Genomic DNA, 24,948 nt, shown 5'->3' with positions numbered 1-24,948 from the left:
CTGTGGGAAAGAAGTTTCAAGCTAACTACATTTCCACTGCAGTCCACAGAAGGGCTGAGAGGTGGAAATAAGAAAACAAAATCAGGAGAGTTATGATTTAGAGGAGATACTTAACATTTTCCTCAACATTTCATCCGTTTCATTGTACGGTAAAAAGTATAAACCTCATATGTGACATCCTTGTCATGGGAAATTCTAACATTTACTTCTCAATATTTAAATTATCAGTTGTTCTTTCTTGGGCACTTTTAGTTTAGCAAATTGGCATTGCTTTATAAATATTCAATAAGCGCACTATTTTATGATGATTCAATATAGCAAGAGAAATTAAATTTGAAGACTGCTCTAGTGAAAATGGCATAAATACAAGTGATGAGTTGAATTAGAAGGAAGTTATATTTATGAGTGAAATCTTTACATTACAAATACATCAAATTATATAAACAAACATGTGAAATATAGAAAATGTACACAATTTGTTTATTTCTACCCAGTTCCATTTTCAGCATATTTGCATTAAAAACTCACTGTTGTCATCCATTTTCCTAGAGCAACAGATTTACAAACTAGAAGAGTGTTAAGGAGGAAAAGGCAATTCTCTCTCCTGGAAAATGATATACTTACCATGAAGGAATTGTTTTCAGAATGTGACTATGTGTGTTCACTGATTTTTGTGGATACCACAAAGGTGTTTAAAGTATTTACTTAATATTAACTGCAAAATTTAGAACCAAATTTCCTTGAAAAAAAATGTAATCACTGAAAATGGGCAGTTGATGAAGAGCTGTAAAGCTGTTAATCTTTCTTCTCTTGTAGTTCTTCCAAAATCATCCTACTGAAAGGAGTCACTATTTATTTACCCAAGTTGTTGTAAAAAAGATTGATGTGTAGCCAGTCATCTCCCATCCTACTTAACAATAATCCAAATAACAGTAGACAACTTTAACCCTTCACGGTGAGTTGCAATAATGGGAAAAAGATAATTCCTTTCAATTCCCTCTTTGCAGCTGTTATTAAATTGAATTTTACAATTTTTCCATAAACAGATAATTTAAAATTGTTTCTGGAAGACATTTAGGCTCATGAAGCATAAAGTCTGGGCATCTTCAAAGAATAAAGTGCTCTATAAAGATAAAGTGATTTTATCTCTATTGTTTAAAAAAATAATTTCATAATTTAAAAATGCTGTACGCAATAATTAGTTAGGGATGAAAGGAAGGAACCAACAGTGAATCAGAGTTTTACACTGTGAAAATGGAAGGGCAGGAATCCAAGAGGGCAAAATTTTGGAAAGGAAAACAAAAGTCAGTATAAATCCAAACATTTCTAGAAAAGAATAACAATAAAGTTGGGTACTTAAGAATTGTGCCTTATCTCTACATCCACAGTGGCTAATAAATGGAAGTGCTTAATAAATGCTTGTTAAATAAATGTGATTTGTTTGTACTTAGACTATTCATTGAGTTATACTGTACCACTCCTCAGGAAAGAGCAGTCAGCAGTAAAATAAATAAAACTGGTGGAGAAGGCACTGCCTGTTCTTTGTGAAAAGTGACGGACATTAGCCAGTTTCTAAACGTGAATCATAACACAGGCAAATGCTTGCTCCTATAATTAAAGAGCCCGCTAGGGAACTGTCTATCCATGGAGGTCATAAAACTGAATATGTTCAATAAAATTGTCCTAAGAAAAAGAATGATGCTATAAAATAAAAAGAACTGCTGCTAAATAAAGCACTTCTTTCTGAAAAGGAACGACAAGGTTAATCACGTTTAGAAGAAAAGAAAACCTGCTGAAAACGTCTTAATTAAGGTATATTCCCCAAGCATGCTTAGAATAGTTGGGGAAAATAAAAAAGCCCAATTCTGAAATTGTTGAAACATCTATTGATTTTATTGAGGTGAGGATACTTAATATGTGAAACAAATGACAGGACATTTTAATGTTAAATGTAGTCAGTTCTGTTCTGAAATGACTTATTTTCATACGAAAATTTACTTAGTAATAGACCTTTGGAAAATCTATTGAGTTTTCTACCACAAGTTGATTCTGGAATAAAAGCTCATATTTAATAGACATTGTCAGGCCGATGGAATGTTAGGCATGAAATTCTATTTTCCCATTGGTTACTGTACTGATCATTAGTTTTTGGAAATTACCATTATCATAAACAGCAAGCCACAACCTTCTGGAAAAAAAGAAAGGTTAAAATGTTAATAAAGCATACTTTTTTTCATTTATTAAGTTCTGCTTAGCTAACAAGCTTGGATATAATCTCTGTTAACAGGTATTTCCTGTCAATTAATAAGTGACCTGGTTCTTCAACTCCCGAAGCTGATGATTAAGCGGCAGGAAACTCCCCTTGCCTCTCCCGTTAGGACTCCAGAAGCGCCGGTCAGGATACTGGAGTCCACGGAACGGGGGTGTGCAGCGTCATTGGGGAAGGTCAAGACAACCACCATAAAAATTAAAGGAATTCAAATACACTGACTCTGCAGGCTTGTGCCACTCTTTTGGATACAATCATTTGGAACCTTCTAGATGACTAAGCTCCAAGAGTATGTATAGGATGCCTTCTGGTAACCTTAAGGCTTGGGAAAAGAGTTTTAAAGACAGCATTAAAGACAAGACAAAAATTCATGGGCGTGGTTGCGTTCCAATAAAACGTTATTTATAAAAACAGGTCACCTGTCACAGGTTCTCCTAGCTTGCAACCCCTGGTCTACACGATTTCTTAGAGAAGTTTAGGAATTCTTACATACTATATCCCTCACATTTTATTATATTAAGGAATCCAAGAAGCATTACAGAAAATAAACCTTATTTTGTTTAAAATAAATATCATGTTAACATCCTGGGAGCTAGTGTTTTCCCAGAGTGCACTCTGGACGTGCACACCCTTGTCTGGGCCAGTTAGCTTGCTACTCCAGCATTACATTTCCTCTTCTTGTCCTACTTATTCTGAGGAACAGTCTAATTTATACTGGTTAAGAGAGCACAGCTCTAAAACCAAACTTTCTGGGTTCAATTCCTGGCTTGGCCACTTATTAATTAAGTGACACCGGATAAATTACTTGATCTCTTTGTGCCTCAGATTTCTCATCTGCAAAATGGGATTAATAAGAAAGCCCACATTATGGGATCTATGTTATGGGAAATCAGTTAACATATGTAAAGCGCTTACAACAGTACCTTGTACATGATACGTATTCAATTTGAGCATAAATTAAGTATTAGCAATTATTCATACAGTAGCCAAATTCTTTTTTTTTTTTTTTTGGCTGCTATAGTCCTCAAAAATTGCCCCCTAGAAAGGCAATACTAAGTGGTCTATATTGTTACTTTTTAATAACGGCCAAAGATATGGTAAAAACAGGCCCCTCGACTAAAGATGATCACCCTGGATGGAGGAAATGCCACCGCCCTCTCTGTCGTCTCCCCACTCTTCACCATCCCACACCAAGCCACATGCTCGGTGTTCCCCATCTCCTCCCTGAGTGACAGGCTTCCCAGGAGGCCCGAAGGTCCTCTGCAGGGGATCTCTGCTGAGAGGACGCTGGGCACAGCACAGCTCTTACAAAGTTCTGCAGTCTCCTTCTGGAACAGGGTCGTGGTTTACCCTCTTTCCAACAACCCACGAGGAAATACTTCCCAAATGACATCACTCAATAGCCTCCCACCACCTGCAGAGGCAAGAGGGACCACCCGGGGAGACGGCCGACCCACACGCAGGGCAGGTTACAGGAGCTCCGCAGTCCGGAAGGGCAGACACAGGTCAGGGGAGCCAGGCAGACGGCCTCAGGTCTTCACAGGGGTCCTATTTTGCTCTAAGCATTGGGAACAAATTTCTGTGGAATCACCTCACAAGTCACATACAAACCACTTTTTAATATGAGTTCCCCTGGCCCCTTGAATGAAAGTTACCTCCGTGACTAACAAGTACACATTCTCAGCACCTTAGATTTAGTCACAGGACATTCAAAACTGATCATGAAACTTCTACTTTTGGTATTTGAATCAGTCCTGCAACAAAAATAAGGACTTCCAAGATTAATTTACGTGCATAGAAAATATTCGATATTAGTCTATTTTAATATAATTTTGTTGCACAGAATTATTTCCCTGAATATTTTGCTTTTAGCTACTTTCAGTAACCTCACATTTAAAGTCCCTCAAAGACCAACGAAGAGAAGAGTATTCGAAACAAACGAAAAATGCTCACTTTCAAACAGAGAAGTTCAAGGGAAAAACTGATAATTCTAGATTATCAAAGATTTTCGAGAAAATGCACAGTTTTGATATTTAACACTGACTGAGTAAATAACATTCTTTGAGGTGGCGGGTGTTTGTTTAAATATTGTAATGGAATTTTCATTCCAGGATGATAGAGATCAGCTTTTTACCATGTCATTTTTGTGATTAAAAACAATAACTTAATTTCTTTTGTTTCGGTCATGGTGTTAATATTTCTATGTGAGACATGGTAATTATAAACCATTGTTACGTTAGTGATAAACTGTGTGATATTTTATGGCATAGGGAAAACTTAAAAATAGTAGGACCAAAAGCTTCAATTGAATAAGCATGGCTGTAATCAAATGTATAATATGAACGGCCGAGCAGGTAACATTTTAAAAATTAAAAGAGCTCATTAATAACAAATATAGATAAGTATATATACACACACACACACATACATATATGTATATACTCACATACACATATATACGTGTGTATAATTTCTTGGTGACACACAGATTCATAGAACAATGCTAAAATAAGAGTGAATGTGCCACAGACTTACCACAGCTTAGGTTGCTCTCAGCCTTCAGAGCTACGGTTGGGATGTTCCAGAAGTCATTCTGCCAGTCGACCACATTCCCTTTCACACTGCAGCTGAGGTTGGCCAGGGTTTTGGAATTCATGGTAAAATTCCAAAGTCGAAAGTTATAAATGTCCCCTTTTAGAGAGGCAATTTCACTTTGATCGGAGCCCAACAGCAATCTCCCATTCCCTGGAATAACTTTACTAATGGTAGAATCGCAGGGAACAGCTTCATAGTTTCTTTTGAAATTTACACCAACGGAGCCCAGAGAATTATCCCAAACGACGCAGAGCTGCTCGAAGCTTTCTGTGAAAATGTCTTCTTTATCCTTTACAGGTAACACGTTGCTCAGGAAGCATCTTGAGTCAGAAACAGATAGAAAATAGCCATCCTTGGCCTTTCCAAAACTGAGCAATTGTGTGAAGGATGCATTTGAGTAGGAGAAAGCTATCCATTCAGTGTCTTCCTTGCCAATTTTGGTTGCTTCAAAACAGAGTGTGAAAGCGCTGAGCTCTGGAATAGAGACGCTTTTTGCGACAGACACCTGGTGAGCATCTAGCGTCAGGGGTAAAACGACCTTTTGATTCCTTAAGGACACGGCAACTGGAACAAAACATATTAACAGATAAAACAAGTTAACTTCAGATGGGGACTAATCTGACACGCCCGAGCCCTCCACCACTCTCTACCACTTGACTTTGGCCTCATCCTCCTGTGTTCTCTGCCCATCCGGCTCTCTCTAACCACCCATCACCTCACACCAATAATAACAACTGAACGGAATCCCACCCCTTTTAACTCTAATCAGGAACCTGAACCTTTGAGTGACAACCAGGCAAATTGATAAGTACTTTTTTTAAATCCCTGAACTGGGGGGGGGGGGGGGTGCTGGTAAAAAAACAACAAACCATAGTTAAGGAAACTACCAGTTTCAGGAAGACTGCTCTGTTTATACATGAAGATTTTCAAACTATGTTATTTTTCAAATAATTTCTAAACAGAATAGCTAACAGTTCTATTTTTCATTAACAGTTGCCTTTCACTCTTCCCAGACACTCCTATGCCACCTTCCCCACTTCAGACACCCCGTATGCCATCTCCCCACTGCCACGCTATTTCAACAACAAAGGCAAAGACATCCCATGGGGAGAGGGAGTCTAGTGAAAAAACAAACAAAAATGGAATTTTAAGCTATATTTCCTTTACATCTGAGCATTTGAGCTAGCTTTGAGGGACAGGAAGGAGCCGTGGTTAAAAAGGCAGACCTCCCACACAGGGCTGGTGACCTCGCGCCCGTCCTCCACCTGTTAGGCTCGTCTGTGAAATGAAAGACAACGGCGTCTCTTGCACAGCTGGTCAATAAGAATTAAATAAGTTAACACCTGCAAAGCCCTGGGGCAGTGCCCCTGCCAGAGTCAATATACAGCTATCATTAATTACTAATACTGATTACTATTACCACATGAATAATAAATTTAAAAATGTGTTAGCCTACTCCTTCTGGGACATATGTGAAATTATTAAATAATGCAATGGAGTTAGTCCTATGCTAATATAATAGTCATTGTGAAACGTTATGTACTGATTCAAAAGAGAAGTGGCTCTCCTCAAAAATACTGTTTAATACTGGTTTCATATAAATACTACTTTGAATATATTTTAATATACACCAAGAATGAGTCTATGGTAAAAACATCATTTTAATATAAATATTCTAGTTAAAAATCCACAATGGAATTTAATAGAATCACAGATTTTAGCCTACTTTTTAAATATAAAGCAGTTTATAGGCCTATTTACCCGATGGGACACTTACGCAATACAAACCTAGTGTTCTATATTAGTTGTTAAAGTAAAAAGGCTGGAAAGAAATATGTTCATCAACATTATATTGGTGGTGATGGCTGGGGGTACACGTATAGGTAATTCTAATTTGCTTCTATTTATTTTCAAATTTCTATAATATAATTTTTAAAACATTATTTGAAAAATTAAAGCACATGTGTTTCAATTAACCACACATATATCTAATATCAATCACACACAGTAAATAACTCTGCCACCAAAAACACAATTTATAATAATGAAGGCCAGTCCTTTTCATAGTGGCGCATTTCTTTTTCATTTCTTTTTTTGATACCTGACATCTACTTAAGAAACTCAAGAAAAAAATGTATAACTAAATCTCACAGTTTTGATGCTTGAGTTTTTCTTAAGCAAACAGCTTTTAGAGGGAATGAGATTGTTTAAATGTTATTACATGCCAGAATCTGGGAAATATTTTATTAAAATATGTTTTCTTTCTTCAATTAGCCATTTTCAGGGAGCTTTCCTTGGGTTATGTTGTTTATTAGCTTAAGTTATCAATAGCTCTTTTTAAATTTTAATTTATATGATAATTTTCTATATTTGTCTTCCAGCATAGTTCCTTAAAAGGGCAACATCTCAAAAGGCCAAAATAAAATGATTTCTAACTAGGAATGTTTGAAATGTTCAGTGAAGAGATGTAAGAATTACAGATTTTAGTTATCAGCTGTGGAATATTTACAGTGTCTTCCAAGCAGCTCTTAAATGTTCTGCATATAAACAAAAATACAAAAGGATTTGGCTCTCCTGTAACCAGAGTTTGGATTTGGTAACTGTATATTGCTAATGAGAATGCTCAGAGAATATTAACAGATTCTTTCCCTTAAATTCTAACCCTAATCATTCACATTCACATAAAAGAGCATAACTCTGTCTTCTGGTCCTCGTGTTTATTCTAGAACATGTGAAATGAAAGCAGAAGGTTGGCACTGCCTTTGGTTTACATACCTCTGATGTAGCTGGCATTGAAACCTTTCTTCTGGATGCTGAAGTCACTTGAAAAGGACACATGCATCTCATTCGCACTTGAGTTAAATGACAGGCCTTTGGCAGTTGCTCCACAAAATTTAGTCTGGCTCTCTCCATTATCAAGGGATAATGCATCATAAATGCAATTGGGAGCTTCTTCGATGTCAAAGTCATTAAACGTTATCTGAATGATATAGCCGGTGGGGGCTCGGAGGGTCCACATGCAAGCCTGGCTGTTAGGGTAGTCGTTAGGGTAGCAGGGAGAAGTGAAGGCCCCAGAAGGGTTGGAGAGGATAAGCCTGCAGCTGGCACATCCCCACACTGTTGGCCGGACAAAAGAGAGACAGAGAGAAGGGCTGGATTAGGCATCTGATAAACCACACACTTGGGACAACCAAACAGTACACATTTTAAAATACCAAAATACAATTATCGAAATTAAAAGGAAAATGAAACCATCTTAAGGAGAAAAAGAAAATCCACAAGGCGACAAGAAGTAAAAGAAAAATACACCAGTTTATAGCAATGATTCTTAAACTCGGGAGTCATAGACTTTAAGAATCTGACGACAGTTATGGGAACTCTCTCCAGAAAAACGCACGGAGGCCACAACACTGCCTGTGCACTTCCAGAGAATGCAGGAAAACTGATGCACACATTTTCAAACAGTGAAATACTTTAACCACATTAATGGGAATCACTCTAATTTTTTGTGTTCCTTTCTCTTTTACCGAGATGAGTAGAACGAATACGCAATAACTTTTCTTGAAAACAATAGTTACTGAAAATCTGACTTATTCTTCTATGATATGGAGATAAATTCAAGGACTTCTTAGGTATGGGATGTTGCTCGAATTCAGTTTTCTTTTGTCTTCTCCCCGTGGCTGCCTTGTAGTCTGCACTGCGTGCTTTGCCAACTCTGCCCCTGTCCATTCTTTCTAACTTGCCCTCCCTCTGCTCTTCCTCCGTAAGTCTCCAACATCTTGTACAGGACTAAAGACGGACAGGGAAAAAGATTTATGATCATCCAGCGTTCGCCAAATGCCTCCTCTTATCCGTCCCTGGAGCGCGACATTCCTCTCCTCAGTAGCACTCTTCAGAGCAGCTGTGTGACTCCCACCTGTGAGCTTTTTCGCTTAGTCTCTAAGCTCAATGAGCAGAGGGCACGTACTGTCGTGTTTACCATCTTACTCCTCAGGACCTCACACAGTCCCTGGCACACGGGAGACCCTCGATAAAATATGTTAAATTTATGAATGAAAGAGCAGCTTAAATGAATGGAAATGTGCCTAAATCAAAAGTGACTAAGTATTTTATACGAAACTAAGTCAAACAAAATCTAAGTATGGGGCCAGCCCGGTGGCACAGCAGTTAAGTTCACACATTCAGCTTCGGCAGCCCAGGGTTCGCCGGTTTGGATCCCAGGTGGGGACCTACACACCGTATGGCAAACCACACTGTGGCAGGCGTCCCACATATAAAGTAGAGGAAGATGGGCACGGATCTTATTAGCTCAGGGCCAGTCTTCCTCAGCGAAAAGAGGAGGATTGGCAGCAGACGTTAGCTCAAGGCTAATCATCCTCAAAAAAAAAAAAAAAAAAAAATCTAAGTATGGAAAAAAGATAAGGAGTGCATGAGCTCTGGAGTACCTCTTTGGATGGGGTTTTGGGGTTTGGGGGCTCTTTCTTCCAAGCATTTCTCTCACAGCACGGCACTGAGAGGACTGGGCCCCTCTGAGAAGTCTGGCTACCTGTTACTGTATCTTGGGCTCAGGAGAGAGAAGTAATCCTAATAAATTCACAATAATGTATCCAGTAATAGGCACTGAAGATTAAAAAATAAAAATAGAGGGGCTGGCCCCGTGGCCGAGTGGTTAAGCTCATGCGCTCCGCTGCAAGCAGCCCAGTGTTTCGTCAGTTCGAATCCTGGGTGCGGACATGGCACTACTCATCAAGCCACACTGAGGCAGCGTCCCACATACCACAACTAGAAGGACCCACAATGAAGAATATACAACTATGTACTGAGGGGCTTTGGGGAGAAAAAGGAAAAAAAATAAATCTTTAAAAAAAAAATAAAAAAAAATAAAAATAGAAAGGAAAATAAGACATGATCTCTGTGTCATTCCCACATGCATTCAGGAAGCATTGTTTTTCCAAAATGAGATGCCACCTGCTATATCCAAGACCCAAGTAATGGTCGTGACTTCCTTTACCCTGATTCATTATTTTCGCCAAATTCTTCCCTAAAAGTTGAATGAAAGGTACAGGAAAATCCAGTTTGACTGATAACACTGACTGTGTAATCGTGAACAAGTCAATCCCTCTGTGCCTCACTTTTACCACCTTACGCAGTGGTAATAACAGCACCCGCTGCCCAGCGTTATTCAGAAGATTGGACGGGTCCATACCGCAAAGTCCTGGGAGCTGGACCAGACACAGAGTCAGCACTAGTTAAGTATTGGCTATTATTAATCATTACTGTAACACAAAATCTGTGCATCAATAATTTAAGAGGGGGAAAATAGCATCCCACTTTAGTAGAATCTTTTCTCCCTTGGGCACACATTGGGATAGAAAAAAGAAAGAGAAGACATCCATAATATTCATTTAAAAAACATTTAAAGCATTCTTCTATATGATTCTTATCTACGGTAGCTAGACAGCATTTAGAGATAGTGCTGCTACATACTAACTATCTTAACTGGATGAAATGGCAATTTACTAGGTACAGTATCATATTCATTATACTTACAGATCACAGGAAAGGGCTGTCACATACATTACCTCATTTGACATCATAACAGCCCTGGGAATTAGTATCACCTCCACCTTCAGATGAAACAAAAAAGGCTACTACAGATTATATAACTTGCCCGAAGTTACACATCTAATTAATAACAGGACCAAGATTCAACCCAATCTTCTGAATATAAGTGTAGTGTCTTTACAGGAAAAAGAAAGTGGCTACAATTAAACAAATGACAGAGCAAAGTGGTGAGCCCAAGGAGTGTTTTAAGAGACAGTACTTTTTAATTTCTTAACATAATGTATTTCTTAAATATAGTGTAATCACCCTAAAATTAATATTTTAAGAAACTAATTTTGAAATATTTGAGTAAAGAATGTTAGGGAGTGTGGGCAGCCCGGGGTTCACAGGTTTGGATCCTGGGCACAAGCTACACACCACTCATCAAGCCATGCTCTGGCAGGGACCCACATACAAAACAGAGGAAGACTGGCACAGATGTTAGCTCAGCATCAATCTTCCTCAAGCAAAAAAGAGGGAGATTGGCAACAGATGTTAGCTAAGGGCCAATCTTCCTCACCAAAAAGAAAAAAAAAAGTTTTGAGGTAATCTAAACAAACAGCAAACCAAACCCCACCCTTGGCTCTTGCCTATGCTTGCAAATGTTTACTAGTAATTTACTCATGCATGGTCTCACAAAACTTCATTATTCAAAGAAACTCAAATCTAAAATAGAAAACCCCCCAGGCATGCCAAAGCCCAGCTCGACTTATAAACAACATTTAGATATAATAGATTGAATAACCATTATCTTATGAGGTTTTCTTTAATCACAGACATTGGGATTCTTACTCCACCCTTGCTGCAAGTACTTCTCTGTAAATCCAATACCATGTTCTTTAAATCTAAGATAGGAGTATCAGATCCCAAGAGATAAATCAAGAGATCAATTTCAGCTGCTTTCAACACAGAGCTATAGACGGAATAAGTGTTTTTCCTACACTGTGTTAAATGTTGAACAAAATGAAGGCATTTAGATTACATCTTGCTTTTTATTTGCATGTGTGTAAAACTGTTGCTAGTGAATTTGTTGGAAAATCTGGCCTGTGAAAATCACCTCCAGAGAATTTCACTGAAGTTGCCTGCTCAGTTTGCATCTATTCAAGCCCTTGTTTGAATCATCTATGTGACTATCATTAAATTCTCATGAATGAAAGGTTTGTCACTTGCCTAAAAAGGATTAAAATATTTAGCAGCCTTGTTGGTTTCTGAAGATTAAACCTAAGGGCTGGCAACTGAGAGCCCTACGACCAGTTCCAATGCCTAAATCACTACAAAGCAGGGCGGCCGCACACCATTTCTCCAGATCTAGAAAAGGCTCCCAGATGTAACATCACTGAAATGCAAAATATAAATAAGACTTCAGATGCTGGCATGTATTAAATGACTGATAATATACAGAACCGAACAACTTCATCAAAGTAAGTATTTAAGTGATTTCAGGCCTCTATTCAGATTCTTTCCAGGATGGCAAGGAATCTGAAGGCAATCTGGCTGTGACATCTGTGATTCTGTTAATGTGACAGACTTGGCAGCCATCCCCACCTTCCTTCATCTTCCTCTTCAAACTCCTCACTCAAGGATAGCATTTCCATGTAGGGGAGGGTCACTCTTAAACCAGGGCTACATGGGTCACTCCAATCTCCTGCTGGAGCTGCCAGCAGCCAAGCAAGGATTTCAGTTCACTCCCAAACTCCTCCTAAAACACTGGTTTCCCCAGAGTGTACCGGAAAATTGACTTCCCTCTGTCATGTTTCAACCTCAAAATGTTCTCCGGAAGCACCACAAATACGAAGGAACCGCAACAACTTAAGCATGAGTTCAAAAGTGTAGCTCTTTACTTGAATCACGTCAGTTAAGTCTGACACAGCTAGAAAACTAATAACAAGTTGAACTGAAGGCTCCTTGATGAGGCACCATTAAGCCTGACAACTTTTTGAATCTCCAAAGAGATTCACACGCACCACACCCTCAAACAAACTTCCATCTGCTGTAACGTTGTTAATGGTTAGACTTCCAGTCCTGTCTTTCCATAATCCCCTTGGCATGAGAACATTCCATAAGTAACTGCAAAAGGTAATCCTTTTGGAAGATCCAAACAGGTGAACTGTTGTTGTAAATGCTTCTGGAGTCAGCTTATTATGTAGATATATATCCCATGCAAGAGGATTAAACACACAAGCACACATGCATGCATATGCACACACACCCACACACATTTGTATGGGAAACTCTTCTCTCTTAAGCAGTGGTTGAGTCTTTCTTATTGTTAAAAAAACAATTGAGGGGCCGGCCCAGTGGCACAGTGGTTAAGTTCACATGTTCTGCTTCGGCAGCCTGGGGTTTGCCGGTTCGGATCCCAGGTGCGGACATGGCACTGCTTCGCAAGCCATGCTGTGGCAGGAGTCCCACATATGAAAGCAGAGGAAGAAGGGCACGGATGTTAGCTCAGGGCCAGGCTTCCTCAGCAAAAAAGAGGAGGACTGGCAGTAGTTAGCTCAGAGCTAATCTTCCTCCAAAAAAAACCCAAAACAACTGAAAGGCAATTTCATAATTTGAAACAACCTAAAGCTGCATGGTCTATCACTTAATCTACCCTCTGCTAATACATGCACGTCTCTTATCCTCTTCTACACTCCTGCACTGCACACCTCCAGTTCTGTAATAATCTAGCTATGGACCTCCTTGCTCTCTGATGCATATGCTTCTGAGCACTACTGAAAAGAATTCACAAAGTTGTGCACATTCTTTATACTCAAGAGGCTTCCAATTTTATCTCACTCACCCTTTGCAACATTCAACACCTCTGAACACTCCCTGACTCTTGAGTCTCTCCTCCACAGTTCCCACCTTCTCCTTGTTCTTCTCCTGTCCTTGTCTGCACCTTCTCTGAGCATTCTCCCTGCTCTACCGGCCCTTACAATCCTTGCTATTCCAAGTATGGTCCTCAGACCCGCAGCATCAGTGTCGGCATCACCCGGGAGCTTGTGAAACTGTGGGATCACACAGACCTACTAACCAAAATGTGCATTTTAACAAGATTCTCCAGCGATTCATAAGCACATTAAAATCTGAGAAGTCCTCCTTTAAATTACAACATACTGCAGAAGCTATTCACAACCTCCATGCATATCCTTCTCCCAAGAAGATCTGCCCCTCCCACATCTCTTGGAGTCATATTTGTACCACAGCTCCTGGGGAGGACACCCGACCTGAAGAGAACCAGATCATGGGCTTGGCTACGCCGCCAGATTCTCTAAGAATCTGAAGTTAGAGATATGGATAATTTATTAGAGAGTGAAGGACAATAGAATGATCAGGTTATATAAACTCAAAGGCACCAGCTGCCTTGGCCACTTGCAAACAAAGGCCACTGATAAGCAGACAGAGAAAAGAGAGAGAGAAAATGTAGAGAACAGAATGATGAGAGAAAACCAGGCGCCTGAGAAACACAAAGACTTTCTTTCTAGACATTCCATGTCCAGTAACTAATGGGAGGAGCGGTTCTTTGTGGCTTGTCCTTGGATTCTATGACAAGAACTCTTACTATACCTACTGTCCAGTTCTTCACTTGATGCAGCTTTAGTGGATTTCTGTTCCTTATAACCAAGTGTGCTTCAAGCCAACACTCTGCGGGGCTCCCCTCTCTCTTCAGCTCTCCTCTCTCTACACTCATTCTCGCTGGGTGAGCTCATCCAAACACAGGCCTTCATTGTGTCCAAATGCTGATGACACACACGTTCTGCTGAGCACCACACCCACAACTGTGAATGTCAACTCAACATCTCCACTCCGAGATCCCAGAGATCTCTCAAGCCAAACACCATTCCTCAGATGATTTGTTTTCATCCACTTTATAATTGTGAGTAGTATGAGAATCATCCGAGTTAGGACTCTGAATATCCCTTCTCTCTTCCTTCTCCCACACCATCTCAAACAGTTTGTCAAGGGTTATGACATTTATTTTATTCATGGTTATTTAATTTATTCCCTCGTCTCATTCCCATGGCCGCTTAGTTTAAGGTTCTCATCTTTTCTCTCTTGAACAAAAAGCTCAGTAACTAGTCTTCTTGTCAGTAGTCCTATCACCTCCAACTCATTCTCCACACCACCACAAGAGACGTCTATGAAAATGCAAATGCAAGCATGTAAGTGTGATTTCTATAACTCAAAATCTTCTCTGGGATCCAACAAGACAAGATTCTTTGAATGACCCATAGAGTTCACTCAATAAAGATTTACCAAGCATCTATGTGCCTGGCGCTGTGCTGGGGGCTGGGAATACAGTCATAGATAAATTATAATCCCTGACTTTATGGAACAGATAGATTATCGCAAATACAGATAAATAAGTAGATAGTGATAATACAATGTGAAAATTGCTCTGAGGAAGCAGGTAGACGAATGTAATAATCTAGGTTTAGACTTCATAGAAATGGTGCCGTTTCTACCAGATGAAGAAACTGAGACCTAAATATGCAGCACAGAAGCGGGCCAAGTAAAAAGGGGAGATAGAGGAGAAAAAGAAAAGAGTGTTCCAAGCAGTAGTGTTAGTGGGTGCAGAGGCTTGCAGGGAAGAGAGAGCATGGATTGTTAAAGTAACTGAGGAGTTTGGTTTAGCTGAAGCAGAATGCACAAAGTGAGGAGAAATAAGAGATAAAGATGGCAACTTATGCAGAGATTAGATTCTGTAGGATTTTGCATAACCATGCTAAAGAAAATGATAAATTATAAGAGCAGTAGTGAAAATACAAAGGTTTTAATTATAGGAAAGTAAAATAGTCAGATTTGTGTCTAGCCAGATATTTTTTAAAACTCCAGCCTTTTATACAAATAAACAACACAAAGCTACCAGTGAAGAAAGACCCTGGTAAACATCACTGCAGCCAAACTCAAAGGACTTGAGAGACGACAAGAAGAAAGACAAAAGACAGCAAGCCACCCTGACAGCTTGTTTATGGGAAGAAAGTAGCAGTCGTAGTGGCAGGAAAGATGAATGCTACAAGGACGCACTGAAGCAAGCCTAAGTGTTGATGGGTAAGATAAAAGCAGCCAGGTGACCAACCCCGTGTTCACTGAAGATGTGCCTTCCTTTGATCTCATGTGTTTATGACCCCTAAAGAAACACTGAGGGAACTACAAAAACAATACTCACCTAATGTTCATTCCACACTTGAGAATGTTACAGAAAATCTTTCCATATGGATTATCCAGGGAACTTTGCAGGGTAAAACTGGTGTATGTTGGCAATAACCAGAAAAATATTGCTAAATACTACCAACATAAGTAGAGAATGTCTTAGCCTAATAAAAGCTAATTATAGTTCTTATATGCATGAAGGCAATGATGTCATTACTGGCTACACAGTGCATTACTGACTTCTTGAGCACATGAATGCAGCTAACGAGCTATCCATATAAAGTACTAGTCTGTACTTGGCTTGTAGTAAGATGCTCAAATAATATTAGTTCTTAGTATTGTTGTGGTTATGGTTGTTATTTACTAGCAGAGCATGTTAGCCATATTTCAATTCATTCATTCATTCATTCATTCATTCAATTTTCTGGGCCCCTATTTCCATTCATCTTCACTTTTCTTTTAGATGTCTTTACATCTGGTTACCAGACGGTGGTCAGAAGGGGAGGTAGGAGTAAAACAAATTTGAGAAGTCAGTGAAGGTTATTGCTTCCAATTTATTCCACGTTATGTGGTGCAGGTGAAGAACCTGAAATTAATAGCTACAACATGTTTTGGTTTTACAAACTTGTTCTCCCAATAAGTTGGAAGAATATAATAGGAAGAAGATGGCAGTGGCAGGGTAAGTGCGCATCTTAGCTCAAATTTTCCAAATAAGCCTTTAATTTGAGGGCATAAAAAAACCTCTCAGGTCTGTACACATAAGAGGAAGCAGTTTAAATAGTCAAGGTTTTGAGCAAAGCAAATTACTGATGCAACTGACAGAATTTTGCCCCTTTATGGAATACATTTTTATGTAAACATCTTAGTAATAAGAAAGCATTGAAGTAAAAATTCCATAATATAGATTTTTAAAAATAAAGAAAAATGTTTTTTTCAGTAAAACTTTCCATTTTATATATAAACAGCTTGTTTAAATATGCCAACTGCCTTAAGTTAATTCATCACTGGAATTAATTACTTTTCAAAATATTTATATAGTATTAACTTCACACACAGATCTCAAGTATAATATATTAGAGGATTCTTGTGTGTGAGAGAGAAATAGATTAACTTTTTCAGCAAACTCTGAAATTGAACTTTAAAAAGATTTCCTTTATTCAAACTTCTTTCTCGCCAAATCACAAGATCTAGCTAACAAAAAATATTTTTTGTTAGTGTAGAAAAAAATCATTCTGCGAAGGACAAGTCATTTATGAAGCTGAACTAGAAGGTCTCTCAGGATCCTTTCCAGATCTAAAATGATGACTTTCAAGGCATTTTCTTTAAAATTTGAATACAAGCCCTATGAACCCATAAAACATACTGTTTTCACAACAATGATGTGCAGAGGCAGATAAATAAAAATAACAACGACTGCAACAACAGTTGGCATTAACTGAGTTATTACTTTTTGCCAGATGAGAGAAGAAAGACTAGATTGCCTTCCTCTTGAAATAATGCACATTTATGGGAACATGTGGCCATATTACAGGTGGGATCACACTGAGGTCTGGTCTTGGCTCTCCATTAACTGACAATGTGACCCTGAGCTAGTCACCAGCCATTGAGTCCTGGGATTCAACATCTGAAAGAAATGTCTCCTCTGATTCTGAAATCCTAGTATGGATGATGGATTCAGTTCCTAACAGAGCTTCAAATGCTCCCTTTACTAGGAAGAATCTTCTAGAAGAGTCATGAAGATATCTGACAATTCCCTAAGGAAAAGGGTGAACTGATGTGTAGGTCAACAAGATTAGGAGGCAAGAGGGTCTTTTTGAGTGTTATGAGTCTCAGCCTGTCTGTGTTCACTTGTCCACTTTGGAGTCGTAAGTCAGCCAATACAGATGGAAGGTAAGTGGAGCTAATGGTCAGCAAACATCCTGGCTTCTGGGCTATATTCCGACTGCTCGAGAAAGTTTCCACATCTTGCTAACAGTACTTATTGTGCTATTTTGAATATTGCTGGCTTAGAATTATGGAGCAAGCTGTGACAGATTGTGAAGATTTAGAGTGTGGTTACATCAGAAAAAAAACACCTCCTTTCTACTTAATATAGCTGCTTTAGCATGTTCTTGATGCCTACCAGCTTATTGGACAAAAAAAAAAAAAATAGTTCATTACTTTCATAAAGTTAGTCTACCAATTGAGAAGTATGGCTGAATTTGGGTTTGCCGTAACATTGCCAAAATGTTTCTCTCTTTCTAATTGCACTGTGTTGTGGAAGAGGTGATGGAAGTGCTAACCACGTAGAGCCTCTGGCAGGTTATGAACACCCAGGAACTCACTCAACTTCTCTACGTTTAAACCCCTTCACCCCTGCCCCAGGGAGCCTCCACATCAATCATGTCTGCAGCAAAAACACTAGAAAAAGTTCGTGAAGTTCACCAAACTTCATAATTATAAGTTTCCAGGATAGTATAAAGGTCTACTTGCTTACTGCGTTCTTTCAGCCAGTTATATTTTTAAACTGCAGAAAAATGGGAGACTGACTTGTTATAGGTGGGTGGATCAGGTCACACCTGCAGGCAAGGCAGAGCGAAGGCCAAACCACCAAGAGTGGGTGGGCTGGGTGGTCTACAGACAAACACAGCAGTATGCTTCCAGTCAGAGGCACAGCCTGACCGAGAGGTCTGAACTGGGGGCCAAGCTCACTGTCGCTGCAGAGTGTAGGAGTCCTTGAGCTGCATCCATCTTCCTCATTCACTATTGGGGGAGCCGAACGATCATTTGAAATTTCTGTAAAATTGCTTCTAGGTCCTTCATTACCACTTAGCTCTGGAATGTTGTTTGAGAGAAAGAAATATTACGTCAGTATACAGATTCCTTTCATGATCCCATTTGGAATACCAAGTAGGGAAGTTTGTAGGGTATTATCTCAGGAAGTTATTTTGAAACGAGAACAGGGATAACACTATTCTGGTTCAGTAGAAGCTACAGCACATAGGTTAGTCACCGTGCTCTCATCAAAATAACATGGGTGAATAGGCAGACTCAGAGCCCCAGAGATTCTGAAATCACATGGGGGGTCTGTCTTACAGAAAAACTGAAAGGGGAATTTCAAACAATGGCAATTTGGGATCCCAATATCAATACTTAAAGCTTTAGATACATATACAGTCATGAACAGCTTAATGACGGGAATACGTTCTGAGAGAAGCATTGTTAGGCAATATCATGGTGTGTGAACATCATAGAGTGTAGTTACACAAACCTAGATGGTACAGCCTACTACACACCTAGGCTACATGGTACTAATCTTATGGGACCACTGTCGTATATGCGCTCCATTGTTGACTGAAATGTCGTGACGCAATGCATGACCGTACATAACTTTCCTAGTGAAGGGTCTATGATGGGAACACTATGTGTCATTCTGGCATCAACTTTCAACCCAAAAAAGATGAGAAACTTTAGATTTCAGGATTCTGTAACAATGAATTAAAGTATAAAGAAGCTATCTGGACTAAGAGATCTTTCTGAAAGTTATTTGCTAAGATAGTTTGAGGTGAATCTCTACTAAAGGAAATCAAAATAATCTTCTACCTCCAAGATAATCAGTTGACTTTCAGTTTTTAGCATGAGCAAGAAATCAGGCATTTTTCTGAAGGACCACCCAGCCAATGTGGTACTGTTCTAAGTGGAAAGACTGCTAGCCTCACTATGCAAAATGGACAAAAAAAAGTTAATTGAAATTTTAATAAAACAATATTTGCTTGTAAAGTGATGTTAATAGTTTACATATATGTGATTTTATCTGAAAGGAATAGTTTTTTAAATTATCAAAAATATTTTTTTCTCTAATACTTTTTATGGGTATTATTTTATGATGTTTTACAAATTTCTTTTCTATAAAACTAAGTCATGATTCAAAAGCAGACAATACAGATGAAGGTCCTTGGTCACCATTTATCTTATAACATAGTCAGTAAGAAATACATGCATCACACTGAACTTAAAATGCAAGCCAGAGCTCTTGGCCAAAGCATGAAAGAGAATCTTGTACGTGATTGTATATAAGACAACGTACAGCTGACAGCTGAGGATCCTGTTTGCTCATTACCAACTCGGACACAACAAAGCCCCTTTTCACAGAATACAAAGAAAGCAAAACCTTAAAGGATAGCCTCTTGTATCATTTCTGTTTACTATATTTAAACATGTGCTCACAGGAGAGCTGAAAATTAAACACCTATAGCTCACACAAGTTATTTTGGACGCAAGTCTCAGTTTCTGTTTGAACCGGCTTTGGAGGTGCTCCCATGCCAACATCCTCACAGCTGCTCTCAGTATGTAAACCCTCCATATACTTGACTGGAAATAGCACATGGTCTGGCTGGAGCTCTGTGCACAGTGATCCAGTGAAAGGCACTACTGTCCTCCCAGGCACATTATTCAACAATTCGATTCGGGCTGCTGAAGCAAAGGACAAAGGCAGCACTATATCCTGTCTGCTTCTATCAATCTGCTTCATGACGTCATTTTTAGGGACAGCCTTTCCATTCACAGTTTAATTTTTTTACATGGCTTCTAGTGATGTAAAACCCATGTAAAAAGATGGGCATCTACCTCCCGGGGCACATTCTTTTCAGAAGTATAAAAAAATCAGGGCTTCAGTTAGAAAATCTCCTAAGTTCGAGTAACATTAATAAAGGCAAATTGTAATGTTAATGACATTTTAATGAGAAAAGTATATGAAATTGTACTCCACTTGGTACAATATCCAAGTCATACTAATGTGCTGATCCTTTCTCTTTCTTCGGTGGATTAAAAACAAAGAAGTAAAACAAGAAAAGATAATGCCAATGTTCAGTTGATTTCATCCAGGATTTTAGGGGAGATTCGGAGGAAACATTCTACACTAAGAATGTTTGATATAAATTGTGATTAAATCATCGCAAGATGAGTGGCATCTCGTTAAACATAATTGGAATAGCATTATGGCCGATTAAACTGTCACACTTTCCTCTTGACCTCCTTTAGTAACTGGTGGTAAGGAAGACAGAACTAAAATGTATTTTGGACACAGGTCGGGTGGGAGCCATTTACTGTCTGCATCCTCTTTGATTCTTTGGGTTATAGCCAATAAAAATGGAAGTAAAGAGAAGAAAAAAACACAAGTGGACATCTCTAAGATGACCCACTTATCGAGTTCATACTGTGACACTGTGTAAGGCCAGAAAGTTACAGATTTCCTTCGTTCACATAGAGAAAGGCTTGTGCTGGTTTTTGTTGGGTTTTTTTTGGTGGGAGGGAGATCTGAAAATCTCGTGGTACACCCTCTGAAATTTAAGACTATTCTCCTTGGCACCCTTCATCTAATTTTATTTGCTTGCTTTTCTCGTGAGATTTTTTTTCTCAATTAAATACCACAAATTCATAAGATGAATCCGACTCAAAAATAAAAGGAAAGAATAAAAAAGGGTGACTGTTGACACGTATCTGCATAATGTGTGTGCCTTCTGGATGTATATATGATATATGTGCAAACAGTTTCCACATCTATTTGATTCCCTTCTAAGTCTCCAGTGCCCAGTGCTACACGTGGCAAAGATTCACCACTTAAATATCCAGAAATTGAGAAAAAAGGACACACACACATATGTGTGTACTTCAAAATATATACACTATTAACATATATGCTTTTATATATATTTTAAATATATACATTACAAGATGAATTTTTTTTAACAACCAGGATTTGTACATGGTAGAACATCAAGTTGCTTGCTCCTTCCTCCTGTTGGTCATGACAAAAGTTAAACTGAATTCACTCTAGGCTGAGATTATATTTGTTTTATACAATATACTTGTCTCAATCTACATTTACTGAGCATGTGCCATGTGTAAGGCACACATTATAAATACTGAAGAGGAAAATGATTTACTATGAGGAAGAGAGGCTACAGCAGAGGTGCCCAAAGCTTCCCGATGTAGGAGGGTCGCTGTGTGATTCTGTGGGGCCAGTTGTAGATATTATGCAGTTTCCTCTTGAACCATCTGGATCTCTATCATCAACCACATTTAGTAGGATATTACTGCTTGTAGAAACCTAGATCACTCACGTCATGCCCCTCATTTTACAAACATGGACGCTAAGGCCCAGAGATACCAACTGACTTGCCTGAGAGGACACTACAAATTAAAATTAAAATGAGGCCGTTTCAGGGCTGGCCTGGTTGCATAGTGGTTAGGGTTGCACATTCCGCTTCGGCGGCCCGGGGTTTGCCGGTTCAGATTCTGGGTGTGGACCACTTATCAAGCCATGCTGTGGCAGGCATCCCACATATAAAGTAGAGGAAGATGGGCACAGATGTTAGCTCAGGGCCAGTCTTCCTCAGCAGAAGGAGGAGGATCAGCAACAGATGTTAGCTCAGGGATAATCTTCCTCAAAAAAAAAAAAAGAGAGAATTGTTTCTATTTCCCAACTATGGTCAATGCAAATACTGTCTAATACGCGTATGCTTATAATAAATGTAAACATAGAAAATAAATTTTTATGTGCCTAAGGTATCTCAAGCCATGTACTATTATCTTTATATATGTAAATTAAATTCTTACAACAATCTTGCAAAGCAGGTAGTGTTATCACTATTTTATTGATGAGAAAACTGAGATTTCTGTGTATCATTTCAATGCATGACTTTTCTTGTGTACTCTAGTCAGTACACTTCTGGAAGTTAGGGATCCCATCTAACTTGGTTTAGTCCCATTACATGCTAAATCCATCCCTAGTGGTGGTAGTATTGGTGGTCACAGTATTAATAATGACAATGAATTATTCTTCGAATTGTCTCCAGAATCAGTATTTCCAGGAACCGTAGAGTCTAGATAGTCCACTCCACCATCTCTCTTACTATAAGAAGACGCAACGTGAAAAGAACACGAGCTCTGGAGTCAAGGAGTCTTGCCACATTTATGTGATCTTGGGCAAGTTATTAAACCTCTGTTTCTTCTTAGAAAAGGGAAGACATCACCTCCTTTTTTGTGGTTACTGTGGACATGCGTGAAACCCTATAGAAATGGCCTCGCCCACTGGCTGACATAGAAGAGTCATTTGATTACTGTTGTGTGATGGATGCTGAAGACCCCTGCCCAGACCCCCCTTCAGAACGCCACTCATTCTCTTAGCTGCTGAGCGTCAGCCACTGACAGCTCCCAGCTGCGTCTCCCTCAGAAGACTGCCATCAGCTGAAAAAGACACCTCCCCAAAGCCTCCCCAGGATAGCCCCATCCAGTGACCGGTCAAAGCAGGGCTACGAGGCCCAGGCCCCTTGCCCTAATGTAAGAACTCTGAAGGGCATCCCAGCTCCAGAGCTGCCTGCAGTGTCTGCTGAGGCCACTGTTGTGACTGTGTCGCAGCCCAACTTCTCCTTCTCCCTGTGCTGCCTTCACGTCCCCCACGGGTGTTGGCTGAAGCGTTCTCCCTGCTAACCCTCCCACAGGCTGACCTCCATCTCTGAGTCGGAGTCACAGCAACTTGCCCTCCAATATCAGGTCGTTTCACTGTCTTATGCTTGAATGAAACAACAGGCGTTGAGGATGCTCAGTAAAGAAATCTCCATTCAAACTGTGAGAACTAAAAGACGTGAGTTCTGGTTCCGGTCACTACCTGGGTACGTCGGGTCACTTACTTAATATTTCAGCTTTAATGGGTTAAAAGGTGACGGCGTTCTAACTTTGACACAAGTTTAGGCTCCCTCATTTTAGTTCTCTCTTTAGGTCCAACACTTATTTATTCCAGGTCAAGAAAAAATAACCTGTATTGAAAAAAAATCGATAATGATAGTCTCATCAAATCCCAATCAATTTGTAGACCAAAGACGAGTAATTTAAAAATCGTGATGTTTTTCTTAACAAATTTGGAATGCAGAACTTTTCCAGATTGATCTAACCAAGTGGAAATTCATTAATAATTCATTGTGGAACGCTAATCAAACTATATTGTTTAAATAAAATTTCCTATATTTCCATTAAGATTTAAAGTAATTTTTAGGAAACTAGTTCTTTTTTCTTCTATGAAATCTAAATATCTCAACAAAACACTTCCTGATTAAATATATCATTGCTAATGACCCATGAGTTTTTTTGAAGCACAGAGAGGAAGTCATCTGTCAGTGAAGTGAACTTCGTCTTCACACTGAAGTAACAGATGCTTTCAAATGATGCCAGGAATGAACAGAGGAGGGGAACTTTTATAATGTAGGGAATTAGAAAATGATATTTTCCTATGACCCTATTTTTACCAATCCAAAGATACATGCTGTTCCTACTAGAAAAATGACCATTCTCGTGCCTACGTCTAAATTTGCCTCTTCCATCTGATCTTTTAACCTTTGATGCAAGTCCAATTATAAGAAGGCTCAGCTGATCCAAGTTGGATTTTCATATTTCCTTTGACGTCTCCTCTAGAGGGTTTAACAAGCACCATTTAAAGCATGCTGTGCTAGGGCACACACCTATCACTCATGTGTGTTTTTTATTGAATTTCTGGTAAGCGTGTGGTGTGACAACTCTCAAAACCTTAATTCCATCACTCCATTACCATGTAGCTAATGGGCTCAGAAAAATCCAACCACAAAAACATAATCACAGTAGTTCTCTGTAAGGAGGTACTCACTGATTACAAGACTTAAAATGTTCCCTGTGAAGGTCAAATTCAAAACATATTTATGAAAAATAAACCTTTATGTTTAGATTTTAAATCTGTTGGCCAGAAAAAACATAGTAGTTTGGTCCAAAATATTAAAAAACTAACATAGGAATCCAGGAGAATATTTAGCTACCTTATTCCAATAAAACTCTTGTCAGTACTTGGGAGCTATAATGAAGAGTTCCCCAGGAATTTAAAAATCAGATTGTTCATTATAGTGTTAAGTTTTAACTCTGCTGCATTCATAGCAATGAACATAGTCATCTTAGAAAAGGAGAATCTTTCTGAGTAAGACTTGACTGTTATTAGAATGAATGTGAAGAAATACAGTGAGTACGGCAAAAGGAAAATCTAAGAAGACCTCAGTGGTAGTACCTATGTAAGTACTGTACTGGGCCAGCAAGAAAATCCTGGAAAATGGCTCAGAGTCCTTGTGCCACCAAGATCAAGCCTCTTATAAGCCCAACACACAAGGCTCATTTGGACTGATACGGTTAAACACTGAATTCGTCACCGTCCTTCAATTCAGGCTCAGATCATTGCTTGTTTCCTACAGTGGCAGACTACTGACTCTTCTGGTTTCTCTAATAGGTATTACTCATTATATATCAACAACCCGGCTCATTAAAATTTGGCTTCTCAAGTACAGAGC

General features: G+C 39.1%; 1 protein-coding gene across 11 annotated transcripts in view; it reads right to left on the bottom strand.

The window, feature by feature from the left end:
• The window catches only part of ADGRG6 (adhesion G protein-coupled receptor G6), a 133,779-nt gene that overhangs the window by 61,846 nt on the left and 46,985 nt on the right, over window positions 1-24,948 (bottom strand). For all 11 annotated transcript variants that reach the window (XM_070506355.1, XM_070506340.1, XM_070506363.1 and 8 more), the window contains exons 3-4: window positions 7,640-7,981; window positions 4,805-5,428 (exon numbers count right to left, since the gene is read on the bottom strand). In XM_070506355.1, the coding sequence (XP_070362456.1) occupies window positions 4,805-5,428; window positions 7,640-7,981 (966 nt within the window). The remainder of the gene's footprint in view (window positions 1-4,804; window positions 5,429-7,639; window positions 7,982-24,948) is intronic.

This window comes from Equus asinus, chromosome 1 (assembly GCF_041296235.1).
Source record: "Equus asinus isolate D_3611 breed Donkey chromosome 1, EquAss-T2T_v2, whole genome shotgun sequence".
NCBI lineage: Eukaryota > Metazoa > Chordata > Mammalia > Perissodactyla > Equidae > Equus > Equus asinus.
Note: the sequence above shows the minus strand (reverse complement) of the source record. Positions and strands in the feature narration are given on the sequence as shown.